The sequence below is a fragment of the Symphodus melops genome (assembly GCF_947650265.1).
Source record: "Symphodus melops genome assembly, chromosome: 6".
In the NCBI taxonomy this organism is placed as follows: Eukaryota; Metazoa; Chordata; class Actinopteri; order Labriformes; family Labridae; genus Symphodus; species Symphodus melops.
The window spans coordinates 11,737,611-11,752,605 of NC_136696.1; the positions used below are offsets into that span (position 1 = coordinate 11,737,611).

General features: G+C 40.0%; 1 protein-coding gene across 1 annotated transcript in view; it reads left to right on the forward strand.

Annotated features, from left to right (window-relative positions):
• b4galnt4a (beta-1,4-N-acetyl-galactosaminyl transferase 4a) overlaps positions 1-14,995 on the forward strand; it is a 151,830-nt gene that overhangs the window by 124,849 nt on the left and 11,986 nt on the right. Inside the window, exon 8 of the mRNA XM_079347004.1 lies at positions 543-621. Coding sequence (XP_079203130.1) covers positions 543-621 — 79 coding nt within the window. The remainder of the gene's footprint in view (positions 1-542; positions 622-14,995) is intronic.

The window sequence follows — 14,995 nt, forward strand, 5'->3', positions numbered from 1 at the left end:
CTCATTCAGTAACAGATGCTGGCCTATTAACCGAGATGTGTTTTTGATAAGAATAAAGCATTGGCACTGTGTGTGTGTGTTTACGTGTGTGTGTGTGTGTGTTTACGTGTGTGTGTGTGTGTGTGTTATATGAAAACATGCAGCCCTTTACTCAGCCTAACCAGGAGTCCCAGAGAAATACTGGAGCCTATGAGTGTAAAATGCTGATTTATGTGGTGCATTGATTTTCTTCCTACAGTCTCTGAAGGAGTGTTTTATTCAGGACCTGAGGCTGATAATATCCTGACTCTCTGCCGTCTCTGCTGCCATCTTTGCTTGCAGCACAGAACTCTATTCTGGGCTGATTAACCACTTTATGCTCCAGTCCAACTGGCACATGTTTTTATGATCACTCTGTGCGTTTAAGGTCACAGTGTTTACCTTACTTCTCTGCAGTGTCATTCAGTCAATATACTGCTGACGTTCTGTTGAGTGAAAGTTTGTCTCAGCTACGGTCAAACATCTAACAATAATTCTCTCTCTCTTTGTCCATCTCCACTCAGTCTGATGTCGTCCAGACAGTACTACTTTGAGATCCTTCACAAGCAAGATGACAAGGGCTCGGATCACGTAGAGGTCGGGGTAAGTGGAGCCAAACAAGTCCGACCTGTGGATCCTTTCCCGCGTGTTATTTCCCAATCTATCCCTGGTTTCTAACTCTATCCATTGTCCTGTCACTACAATAAAGACATAAAAACAACATCTTTAAAAAAAAAAAAAAAAAAAAAGGTCATAATCAAGCAGCTGGGATGCCGGATGACATCTTTGGAAAAAATCATAAAACATAGATCAATTGTCATTACACATACTGTAAATTTAATTTACATTTAAACACAAAGCAATATTTTAAATTTTACATTGTATGACCATAAATTTAGGTTTTCCTTAGGTTTTCTAAGTACAATCTTTGACTCATTTTCTCTTTTAAAGTGTCGTATAATATCTTATAATGGAGAGTTACTTTTCTCTCTCTGCATTTCTTTGCCCTCCCAGTTATTTCTTCTTTAAATGCTGATGTTAGCATATGTGTAAATGCTCCCACCTGTCTCCAGAAAGCTTCTACCTTTGGCAGGACTATTTGCATTTCCTTTAAACACTTAAACACTGTCAAAGTGATGCTGAGAAAGGCAAACGGGTCTGAAGTAGAAAAATCTCCTTTCCCTCTTTAGCTGAACATAATTTAGCATTTTTCACCTCTCTTCCTTTGACTCATCTGACACTGTCTTTCCCTCAGAAAGGGTTTACAATCTCACAGCTATTCTTCTGCCATCTATCCTCTCTCCTTTTTTCCATCTGTCATCACTCTCCTCCTTCTCAGCACTTCTTCTAAGTTTTCCTCTTTGTGCCGTACTTATTCTTCCTTCACTAACTTTCTGCCGTCTCTCTGGCTCTCCTCCTGCACCATTTCTCTCTCTCGGTAGCTGTGTTCTGCACCTCAGGCAGAGCTCAGAGATGAGTGGAGCTTAATTTCGAGATGAAGTCTCAAACGAGAGCCCACACGCCTCGTGTGAGCCTGTGCTTTGAGTGGGAGGGTGGATGATAAAAAAAAGAGATCACTGGTGTGTGTGTTTGGAATGAGTCTCTTAACAAGCCCCAGGTTATCATCATCGTGGTGACCATCATCATCAGAAAAAGCTGCAGCAGTGGAGCTGCTCTCTTCTTTCATCAAACTTCAGTGCCACTTTTGCACCCGCAGGGTTAATGATTTTTTTAACTTCTCTCTCAGTGAATCTTTATTCCCGGCAAACTCTGTCTGAGTGCCTCTGGCTTCTTTCTCTTACCTATATTTCTGTCTCTATGTTAGTTCTGTTTAGTTTCTTCCAAGGTCCCTTTTTTTAATGAACCCTCATGTCATATTTTGCTTTGCCTTTTTTTTATTTTTTTAAAGTTTATAAAAACTATTTATCACTTCAGCACTCCTTAACCTTAGGCCACAGAGTCCCGCTTTCCTCCGTTCTGTTTCTCTCTGGTTCAGTGTCGTGCACGTCAACTTGATGAGAGATTTACGTGGTAGACGTGTGTTTGGTTTTTGTGTTCTTGACAAAAAGAGGAAGGCACAATCATGCCATACTTACACTCAGGCCTGGAGTGTAAATCCAAAATGGTAAATCATCTTAATAATCAGCTGTCGTGTTTTGTTTTGTTTTTCACAATGTTGGTGTCCCAATATACTGATGCACGGGGATGTTGTGGGTCCCTTGTGTGTATGTGTTATGAATATTCTGCTGATGATGTATGACTAATAAATTACAGCCCATGACAGTCACAATGACAAAACAAATAGCTTTGTCTTTCTTTGGAGATCTCTTGCCTCGGACAAACAGACTGACTAGGTCAGATGTGATTCGATTAAGACAGACATGCCTAACTGTTTATCTCTCCTTGTTGCTGGACTGGTGGCTCCTGCTGGTTAATCTGGTACTCGTGTGGACAGCAAGGTCCTCGGGCTGGATGGTGTTGAACATTTGGAGGTGTTAGGATGTGTTGACAACAACTCCCACTTTGTTTCAATTAGAAAACTACTTTGGAAAGATTTAATCTAAAGAAAAATAACCACGTAAACAACATTCCCTTGTATACCTCAATCATTTAGTGTCATGTGTGCTGCAAACGATAATCGTTGACTCATCAACACTGAGGCTGAATGCTTGTTGTTCATAGAGCATTGTAGAATTTTTCTCATACGACCACTTTGATTAAAGATTTGTTGTTATTTGGAAACCTGATCAGTGTTAAGTGGCGTCTACATCTAAGTCAAATCTGATTGGTCAGATGTGGCCTCTTCAAATGTCTTTTTATCCCTACCCCTGTTCTCATGTGGCTTTTCTCGGCCAATAGCATGCGACTGTGAAGATGACTGACTTCTGTTGTTGCCAATGAAATTACAGACACACATATGCGGCTTTACTCGGGCTGTTTTCATCGTGCATACAATAAGGAGAATGATTACATGGATTATTCATTGTCAGAATTGTATTAAAGATATGAATATGTTTCCTGTCAGCAGCTGTGTCTGATCGGTCTTAGAGCTGTTTGTTTGTTGTAATTGATGTTGTTTCCTCCTCTCTAGATCTGTGCTTGTGTTGTACATACTCTTTGATGTTCGTTGCTTGGATAAATGTGTCTTCTTAATGAATAACAGAATATTTATACCAAGATAGGCTCATGATTTATTTGGAGAAAACTGACTGGTGCTTTTTTTTTTTCTTCTTCTTCTTAGCTAGATTCGGCCCCATTTTTCTCCACAATTTTTCCCCAACAAGGTTTTAACTTTGTGTCCCTGAGGTTTCTTGCAGGGCAGGTAGTGTAAAATTGGGTTTAACCACAGAGTCTTCCGTCTGACAGCTGTATTTTAGAGAATGGGAAGAGTAAGACAACACAATAGAGTTGCAGGTCATGAAAAACAGGAGTATGTTGACACGGATTGAATTAAGTACCTCCACCCCAGTGCTGCCTTACCTGCAGTAAGTTAGACCTTTAGTTTTACGCATTCCTATTTCTGTTTTAAGTCTTCATGTAGTACAGGAGACACGTGTAAGTCCACAGTGAAGACTAAAGTTGACTATTTCGGAATTACCAAAGACAAATTGGCTGAAAAATAAGGGTGCTTTAAAAAAACACCCTTATCCAAAATTTATAAATCATTTTTTGCAGGCCATTCAAGGCCTCTAAACTAATGATGTCAGTTTTTTGTTTTTTTTAACAAAGACCAAAAGAACACAACTGCCAAAGAGAAGAAGATGAGACAGAATAAAGAGGACAAACAAACTGGAGCAGAGTTTTGAAAGAATATGTAAAGGGTGTGAGCTGGAGGCTTTTATATGAAATATTTCTGTTCTTTCCTCTGTGGTATTTATTATTGAAATTATAAGCTTTGTTTCAGACTTTGTCAGAGAGCTTTTCAGGTTATTATGTCCACCGGTGAATCAGGGTCATTTGGAAACCCTCCTCTGTCACTCTTCTCTTTCTCCTTCCTTTACTCCAACACCTCCCCTCAGCCCACTACTCATAAAGCAATCAAGGTAGGTTTACAGTAGTAGAAACGTACAAAAGTCATGCAACAAATCAAAATTGTGTGCGGTCAGACTTGTATGTGTACGTGTGTACGCTGAACTGTCACCGAAAGGCCCCCGTGTGTGATTTAACAGCACAATACATTTCACACCTTGACAAAAATAGCAGATTTACTGAGAGCGGCCCACAACAGGGTAAGCCCAGAGCTCACATAAATCTGCACAAGCCCCGCGCTGCACTCATTTGTTAAAGAGCAGATAGTGTGAATTCACAGCTCTGTTCTCCTCTGTGCAACACCAAGCTGTGATTGCATGGTCAAAGGTGGGCTGTTCCTCCGGGAGTGTGTTTGTTTTCTGCTGCTTGTTATAAAGGAACAAGAGGGAGTAAATATCGGATAGTACTACACACGTCTGGAAGTTTCCTTTTGGCAAGAAAAAAAAATAAGAAAGGGAGGCCTTGTTCTGTTAGCTCCATATTTTCTTTTTTTATTTTATTTTCTCATGTGAAGGAATTAGAAGGAATAGCTGCGGGAAGGCGGAACAAAAACAGAATTAGAATCAGGGTGTGACAAGTTGGGAATACACTGGCTTTCCCACGGCGATGGAAACAACTGTGTTTGTATACGAACAGCAGGCAATGAATAAGGAGAGTTTGTTAGGACGAGTAACTAAAACTGCTCTCTGACTGAACCTTTCCATTACTGCGCCCTACCTCAATGTTTTCCTTCAATTAACTTCGAATAAAGCCCTTTTTAGGGTGATGACTGTTTTTAAAGGATTACACTGGATGAAAGAAGATTTAGCACGCAGAAGTGTCATTAAGTTTCTTAAATGTCATCTGGATCTTTGTGGGTAAAACATCGGACCTTTCCACAGGCCTAATGGAAAACGTCTCCTGGCCGCTCTGTGACAGATTGAGAGAAAGTGTCAGCCGTTAAATGATGTGATTGACTTGAGGAGGGAGTGAGAAAAGGAGAAGAAAGGCATGCCTTAATTAGTAATGGCAACTTTATGGAGAGGCCAGAGGTGTGGGATTTAAATGTCTGACTTTAATGACCCATTTTTATCACTCCTGCCAGGCCAAACCTTAAACTGCCCCACCAATTAATAGACACACCAACATATGCACAGACACACACAGTGTGCTCAAACCCTGCAGACTCGTGAGTGTAGTCACAACAGTACACAAATGAGCACCCAGGCCCCTCAACATCTGCCTCACGCCTCTCCTTCTCAGTGTAAATCAGGAGTGTTTCCTGTGACCTGGAGCCAGATGTTAAAGTATATGGCCTGTGTCATTTTACTTTGGCTATAACTCAGCTTTCTTTCAGTTTCTTTACCACTTCAACACCTTTTAGTGTTGGCTTTGGTTCAGCCCCTCTCAGGCATATGGAGTGTGTTGCCTCAGTCCACTTTTTCTGCACTCTCCTTTCACTTCTTGAATACCTTTAAACCCCTCTTCACAGTTTCATTTGATATATGTTCTGTTTTTCTACATTCTTGTGTAATGTCATGCACTTGATTTTCCATCTCTGCTGCCATAAATGACTTTTATTTTTGTCACATTTAGATAAATTCAGTTGATTGTGGAGTACTTTTCTCTAGCAGTCCTTGTCTTTCTCCTCCTTTCCCATGCCATCCTGCATCAACGGATAAATCAGTTATTTGTTTGCAAATCACTGAGAATACTCAGTTTTATCCAATCTCCGCCCTTACCTCTAAAATAGCATGGGGTACTTTCACTGCCATCTTCATTTTTCCTGTAAGTGGCAGTCTTTACAACAAAACTCATTCCATGATAGTGTTGTAAGTTTACAGTGTCTGTTGGGCGATGGACAGGTATGCATGTAAGTTTGTTTTTGTTTTGACAGTACATTTAACACTAAAAACAACTGGGTTTTTTTTCTCACCCTTCCCCTCATATGTAATCAGAGGTGGAATATACTACTATATAAGGAAGGACACACAAAGAGAACAATATAACAGAACATATATAAGACCAGTGCTTGAACATGTGGGGTGAAAATCTTTACATACATCTCTTTAGTAGAGTCAGTAAGTGTGTACAGTGCACAGTGCAGGACTTTCTCCCCTCAGCAGCAGAAGAAGAAGATTCACATAATTTACAATTAATTTTAGACACTTTCACCGTATTGCCGTCTTTGTTACTGTCAATCAATCTGTCTACACTTTGCTCTGTGTGTGATCTGTGGATAAGCCCAACCTTGGCAGGATAACGCAAGTTTAATCAGGAGAGACAAGTGATATTAAGAACATTACTTATTACAATGAGTGATGTTAAAATGTGACTTGACAGAAAGTCTTTGGCACTTGGACTTTATGGGGTGGTTCATGCGTTTTGGAGAATAAAATTCTGAGCGTCACTAGAATAAATCCCCCATGGAGTCCAGACCCTGATGGTGGTGAATCTGATGAGACCAGATGGGTGAAGAATTGATTGATGATGAATCTGCTGATGAAGATTGCGGTGATGGGGAGGTGGAGGGGCGCACAAAACATCAGCATGAAGGAACTAGGGCAGAGGAAGGAACATATTTAAAAGGGGAGCAGATCAATGATAGGCTGAAAATGAGGGAGGAACGCCGTTCCATTGGTTAGAAGAGTACCGCTGACGAGACAGCTGATTACCCAATGACAGCCCAAAACTGACAGCTTGAGAATGACAGCGAGTGAGTGTGCGAGCATAAACAATGAGAGAATGAGAAAGACCTGATCGTGAATCACTTACAGTCTTCCTCACTGAACCTACGCTAGAGCTTTATAAGGGAAGACAGCGGCACGCATTAACAACGTTCATGCTCTGTTGAAAATAAGTGTTCAGAAATGACCTACATTTCAAAATAAAGTTTTGTGTTCCTTTCTTGTGAAGGGGCAAGAGGTTGTATTGTGGGTGTGAATGTTAGATGAAGCACTACAGAATGGGTAGCCATGCTTTTTATTGTTATGACAGTGACAGAAAGTCATGGAAGAGACTTGGACATAAATGATCCATGTTTCTCATATCTGAATATAGTACCATAGTTTAAGGTAAAGTTTCTTTATTTCATTCTCATTCATCAATCATCTGGGGAAAAAAAATACATTTGTAATACAGGCATAAAAGCTGTCTTTAGAGATGATGTTTCTTCTTCTCTTTCTGTCACATGCAAACACTTTTTCTTGTCTCTAATTCAGATGTGATCCGACACTTCCCAATGAGCACCGTCCCACACTTGACATATCATTTCAACATTAAACAAGGAAGCGTCCTGTCACCCACACTCATTATGTACTCATCATGCCAATTTTCATTTGCTTGCATTTTATTTTCTCCTGTCTTTCCAAGTTTAATCTTGCAGTGACTCTCTTGTTGTATGACCAAGGATACTATTTAGATTTAACAGAAGCTCAGTCTGTTGGAACTTGAACAGGATTGTGGCCTGTTCAAGTCTTGGTTTGGACCACATATTGAATTTGGGAGGTTGTTGGAGAGGTGCCAGTTTACTCCCTTACTGCCTATAAGTTACCTTCAATGAAAGAAGCAATATGCAGAGAAACATGGTTGGCTTGGCTTATATTATATGGCTCCTCAGCCTTCAGCCTTTTCATCTCTTCCTCCACCTCTTTATAGCCCTGGTATTCCTACCCATAAGTTTGTCATACAGCCACTGAATGGGCTCATTTGGATCCAGGGGTTTGCTCTTCTGACTTTCTTTTAGATGGGAAAAAAAAGATTTAAAAAAATTCAAAATTACATTCAAGAAATATTAAAATATTATCATAGATGTTATCATTAAATTAGTAAAATCATTAACAAGTAACACTGGTTTATCATGATGTTTCTCAAATGAAAATTAGTGCATTGTTATGACGAAGTATACCTAACAACTAACAATAATTCTATGGAGATACGTCTGAAGAATAAGACCATTTTTAATTTAGATAAATAATGTGCAAAAACAATTTTATAATTTTACATTTTGAGTTGCATTAAAAGTAGCAAGAATAAACTCAAAGATTCAGCTGGAAGTGTTGTTGACATATGATATGACCCTTATGACTTTGCAGTGAAGAGCAGATAGGCGGAGCTGCTAGGGTGGGACTCTGCTTTGAGCTCTCCGACCCAGTGGTTTTCTTTTTGCCTTGCTGCTTGTCGGCCTTGAGGTCAAATGGCTGAAGACAACTGCTGGCTTTGCCTTCCATCCCCAGCATGTGACAGAGCTCAGCCTCCTCCTGCTGCTCCTCTTTCAGACAACTGTTGGTGTACCTGGTCTTTACTCCTTCTCCACCTGCAACAACGTTTTCTATTTCTTCTGCTGCTCTGCTTTGTGCAATTCTGTTTCCTGTCTCCTTTTCCTCTCTTTCCTGTTCCCTCCTCTCCTTTAGATGGTTCTCTTTCCTCTTGAGCTTCTCCAGGCACTCTATTGTAAAGCAACTCTTTCTCTTTGCTCCATCTCTACTCTTCTCAGCGCTTCTTCATCTCTCTTCTGACCTCAATCTTAGAACAGTTCTCTCCTAAAAACATGTAGCGTTTCCCTCTGTATTTCAGATAGATACTCCACTTTGTTTGATTGTTTAATTAAATGATCTTCACAGGCCGCGTTGTCCTCAGACTTCTGATGGAACGTCCATCTTAAATCACAATCCCTGTTGTGAGCTAAAAGTACTTCCAAATGAACAGTGCTTTATAGAACTTCATATAAGATCATGCATTACACACAACTAAAGATAAGTCTAATGTTTTAGCCTAGCAAGCAGCATGGCTCTAAAGGTGGAAATGTTACTTTATGATTGCTGACTGACTTTTGTCCAAACTAAAATATCTCATCAACTAGAAAGCTAGTGTGCACAAATCCAATCAAAAAGCACACAGGTGGAGGACAAAAAAGAGTACTAACTGCAGAAAAAAAGAGAAAGGTCCACACTCTGTGAAAAGGATCTGTTAGATTGAAACGTTGCCTTGTTACACACAAATTACCGGCAAACTCGCCACGATATATTCATGTTATATATTTTATTATTTTCTGCCATTGGCAACATGCTAGATCAGTCGGTTCTGGGTTTCACATTTTCACCAGTGTTGATCATGGCTGTGAAGTGTCTGCATGTCTGTGTCCCACGTTTGATTTCCTGTGGCTGCAGAGCAAACACATGGGATTTCAGGAAGTTTGCTGAGACAGTCTGTCATGTAAGTTTGACTTCATGTGAATCTTCTGAGAGTGTTAGTGTGACTAACTAGTTTCCCCTCAGAGCACACAGGGCATTGATGTAGACACACAGAGTACCATGGACCAGTAATTGCTATGGATATTGGGCTCATTTGTCTTTTTCAAACGTCTGGTCTGAGACACTTTGGCTAATGTTTAATTCAACATAGAAAATCAAACAGCCCGTCTCGGTTTCCACCTTCTCATCCCTCTTTGAATATTATCGCTTAGTCCCTCAGGAAAGACTTGATTTGACGGGGAAAACAGGCCACCGTTTTCATGTCAGTGTGACAGGGAATGGAGAGTGGCATTTATCACACAGCATATGAGTGTGTCGTTTTGTCTGGTTGTCAATGAAAATAAGAATACAATCAGTCTGGAGCTCTATGTCCTTGTTTTCCTGCTGTAGTTATAGCTTTTTCTCATCAGGTGATTTGTCTGCTCTTCTGTCCTGTCAACTTTCATTACATGAAGGTTCTCCAACAGTATCCGCGAAGCATCAAAACACCAGCAGTCTGTTTCTGTGCTCTGTTAGAGGGGTAGTATCTGCTCACAGTCTGTGAGGAGTTTCTCCTTGATGCACCTGTCAGTGTGCAGAACTGTAGCTCCATGCTTAAGACTTTCCATTACTGCCAATGTTTCAAAATCACATTTTGCTTCTCTTCCCACCAAAGCTGTCATAACTTTTCTCGTATCCCGTCAGCAAATGGAACTTGTTCTTGTCATCCCATCATCTCACATGTCTATTCTTGAGAAAGAAATGTATTAACATTCAAATAAGTCTTAAACACTGAGTTAAAAGGCGAACTTTATCAAACACAAACACGTCTGGTGCAATATCATTACTTTCCCACATTGATTATTTTAATTAAAAATGAATAAAACCTCTGGACCGCACCATATCATTTGTTATAGAAGAAAAATACTGACCTATATGTTTTCAGGACAAGATCAGAAAAATGATAAATGCCACAACTTTTCAATCGGGGGTGCAAACAAATAGCTCACACACAGTGTTGCTACATAAAGTCTGTTGCTATTTAGCTCATCTTTTAATGACAATAGAACAATAAGAGCTTCTTACAATGAAACTTCACGCAACAAAGAAACTAAGACACCAACACCCAAAGGATATGAATACACACTCGCGTTAGCTTTTTAGTTTTCACTTTGCCTTTTGTGCACCACAACAACAGGACACCATTTTTGGAGTGTTAGCAACCTGTCCTTGTTAATGAAGTCGCTGTTTCTGTGGTTAAACAGTTGTCTGGTCTTCTATACACAGTTCAATGAAAGCACTTGAGCTGTCTTTGACCTTTAAATCAGACTCCAAATAAGTGGCAGACTGAGAAGGAACATTCATAATGCTAATTTATTAGCCAAGCAATAATGAGATCTGTGTGTACATTCATTTCTGTGTGTACAAACTCAATTTTATGTTTGCCCTTTGATAATTGATAATTTTATTGCATTACATGTAAACTTTCCTATACTGATACATTGACAGATATCCAACACAATGTGTGTTGGAGGCAGATTACAATGAGGCTTTTTGGATTTGAAGAAACTGGAGACTTTTGTTTTGTCTCCTTTCTCCTCTCTTCCTCCCTCCATTCTTAACATCGTATTAATAACTTGAAGTTGTCACCAGCAACAACAAACACTGGCATTCTTACAGTAAAATCGACCACATTTTTGTCCTTGATAAAACCCTCTTCTCAACATGACTTGACTCACAACTGAACATGAATAACAATTGCTGTTCCCACGAAGCATTGTTGGCAAGGCTGGTGTATTGTCTGTGATCTTGCAATACATTCTTAAAGACCCCAAATAAGTCTTTCTCTAAATACTCTACAATTACACCGTTCTTTTTATGTCATTCAGCTCCAACCCCCTTAAGTCCTACTCAAGATTTTAGAAGTTTGGTCACATCAACATATTTCAATCTTTAAACAGCTGGACTGAAATTTAGCAAGCATTACTCCAAAAAGTAAGCAAAAACATAATTAACTGAGAACTTTTTTCAGGCGTGGATTGCAACACAGTTTGTACTTTATTGGTTTTCACAGGTGCAAGATAGTGCAATAAAAAAGCAAGTATAAAGTTTGTTTGTTTGCTTTCTTATCAGAAGAAACTTGTTATTGAGTATTTAAATGATGAATTGCCAGTTTGCATGTATGTGTATTTTATACTTCTGGTGCAACAATGAAAGTCTATTTCAGAAATGTTGTCACAAATGTGTTAGTTTATGACCAAGCAGCTCATTAAACCTTCCCCCTATAAACAAAGATAAATTAACAAACAGCAATAGAGTAGTCCCTGTCTCTTTTTTTTCTCTTTTTTTCACTCAGGCAGGTCTCCTTTGGGTGCCTGTGGCTCAGCTGTTTGAGTTGGTCATCTGTCAAACATAAGGTCAGGGGTTCGAACCCCAGCTCCTGCAGCCACATGTCTGGTGTGTCCCTTGGCAAGACACTTGACCCCAAGTTGCTCCCGCTGCGATGTTCAGCGGGATATGTATGTGGGTGAATAGGATTAGTTACTTCTGATGCAACTTTACATGGCAACCTCTGGCATCAGTGTGTGAATGTGTAGATGCGACCTGTGATGTGAAAGCTCTTTGTGTGTGTATATAGATAGATAGATAGATAGATATATAGATAGATAGATAGATAGATAGATAGATAGATAGATAGATAGATAGATAGATAGATACTTTATTGATCCCGAGGGAAATTCATTTATCAGAACAGAAAAGCACTATATCAACCAAAGTCCATCTACCATTTACTTGGGCTTGTGTTCTTCTGTCTTGGTCCCCTTCCCCCTTTGCCAGTGACTTTGAAGACACGGTACCGACATGGTGGGACACACATTGAGGATCTCTGTCTCTACTCCACAAATCACGTCATTTAAGGTTCTATGGTTTATTTGGAGATGATGTATTGGAAAGTTCAGTAATAAAATAAGCCACAGATTAAAGTCAGAAGGTTAAGAAGATTCAGGCAAAAAAACAAACAAACAAACATATTCCCTGTAAATTGTAGGACTCTGGGAAAACTTAATAGTATTGTTTACACTCTATTGAAGTCATCTGACCTTAACTCTGAATTGATTTTTACGTAAAGAAGGGAAGGTCAAATAGTTTCATTATGTCGCCGCCTCTTACTTGTCACACGAACAAAATAACTTCATACCCATAGTGCCTGAGGCTTCGGAACAGCAGATTGAATTAAAGGAAACAAACACAACAGCAGTCAAGCTCTCTGTGAAGCAATAAACTCCTAATCATTGCAGAGCAAAAATAACCTGCTCCTGATGGAACCAGAGGCAAGCTCCCTGTGTGTGTGTGTGTGTGTGTGTGCGTGTGTGTGTGCGTGTGTGTGTGTGTGTGTGTGCGTGTGCGTGCGTGTGTGTGTGTGTGCGTGCGCGTGCGTGCATGCGTGCGTGCGTGCGTGTGTAAACCTCAATTAAATCACGTGTGTCACTCCAGCATTTTTTAACCAGCCTTATAAAAACAATACCACACCCTCATACGTCACTGGGTGGTCCACACATGATGGAACAACACTACTGGCTGCCCATTTTTTCAGTGGGATTGCATGGCTCTTTTTTATTATTTCCCCTTGGATATACATTTTGTTACCTCACTGTTGAACTTGTGGGACTGGTGAGCAGGCCAGTGCTTCTTCTCTCCTCTCACTGTCAACATTGTTGTCACAGATGATACCATGCGACTACACGCACACAGAAATATTGTTTATGGAACTGCTACTAAAAGTTTAAATGTTAGCACACATTCATTGATACCAGTTTATTTGACTTTTTGGACTAATTAAATAGAGAAGCACTGAGCCAGACTTTGAGGAGGAACCATTTCTGAAAAATGCTCCACAGAGGTGCACACACAGTGGTTTAAGTTTTTATTTTTAAAGTTGAAATAACAACATCTGAGTGTTGAACTCTTTTGAGCCTTGAAAAATGTGCAAGGGTGCATCTGTTTCTCATATAGTGAAGTGCTAACGTAAAGGCCTCTCAACCGGAATGTTGGAGGTTCGATCCCCAGCTCCTGTATTAAGCGATGTACGATGTGTCCCTGGGCTGCTTTGTCTGCGACACATGAATGTGTGTGAATGGGATTAGTCGCCTCTGATGATCACTACACACCAACGCTTCATCAGTGTGTGAATGGGTAGGCGTGACATGCTGTGTAAAAGTGCTTTGCTTAGTCAGAAGACCAGAAACGCAACATACTGTACATGCTCAAATACATTTACTATTTGCCTTTCACCTTTGCTACATGGAACCACTGTGTCTCTTTCCCTTCGCTATAAGAAGCAGCATGTGCCATATAGGATTAAAAAAGAGAGAAGGATGAACCCTGTGACAGTCGTCATACCTGCACGCTCACGGCTGAAAGAGATCTCAAGCCACGGTTTAAAGTTTGCATTTAAGAAAGGGAATTTTGGTTTAAAAGTTGATCAAGTGTGGTAGCACCTGCAGTACTTTGAATGGCCAGCACGTGTGCTTAAAGACCTCAATTATATGTCTACGTAAAGTTGACCATATGTCACTTCACAGAACATTTTACTCATAAGTCAATGTACTTCACTGATAGTGGAGTGTTAGTAAGATAGTCAATACAGTTTATTTTTATAATGGATCCCTTCCCAAATAAATTGAATGATTAAGCAGGGTATGATGAAGGCATTAACTATCTGTAATTGACAGGTTGTTGAAATTGTGACTTGCAAACTAAGAATAAAGTGAGGCAATAGATTACCACTCTCTGCTTTAAACACAGCCATGCCTGGCTCCAGAAAAAAAAAGTAAATCTTCAAAACACGGACACCTAAAGCCTTAAAAAATCTGGTCTAAAAACCAAAAGATGTCGTCATGTGGGTGATTCAAAATATACAGTATCTTGTTTTAAAGATAAACCACTGGTGGTGCTGTCCTGCTTATGACCTAGACTCAAGTGCTGCTTCTCTGCCCTGTTTATTTGTAAAGTGTTGTTTGTTTCTATCGTTAATATTGATTGATTCTACTGTGGAGGCAGTTTTATGTGTGCAGCACTGGAGTCCAGCCTTCACGGCACAAACTGTCAGCGATAACTGACTACCTTATTTTTTTGCTGAACTTGGCTTTACCAAAAAAAAAAAAATCAACTTGCAATGCTGAACCTTTTTGAGGTGCATTTCATTTCTGCAGGTTGGATTCAAGGTTCATCAGGCAGGTTTTTTTTTTGTTTTTTTTTGTTAGTGCAGACTCACTGGAAGACTTGAATGCCTTCCTGGGATACTTGATTGGAACAGAAACATCACTGATGTTGTTTGAAACAGCAGCTCTCCCATCATGACAAGCCTGCACCTGTGCTCATATTCTCAATCAGCGAGAGTTTTAGACTCACTAATCAGTAATGAGTTTCCTCAACACTGACACAGGCGATTCAGTATCAGCGCTTTCTTTTTTTTAATTTCTTTTATGATGATTTCTTTTTTTCAGTTTGATGAAACTAAAACTCAAAGCAACCACTTCCCAAGAACAACAACAACTCATGTGCAGTCTCAACTTTTTTGTCCTTCAAGGAGTCCCGCTGTGGCAAGTCTGCAGACTTGACCTTGAGGACAAGCACCCTAAAATAATGACACGCTGCAGAAGCGTCGGGCGACCTGCTGAGCTGCTACCTGCTGCTGCTCAGCATGAAGACGCTCTGTGTCCTTGTTAGTTGTTCTT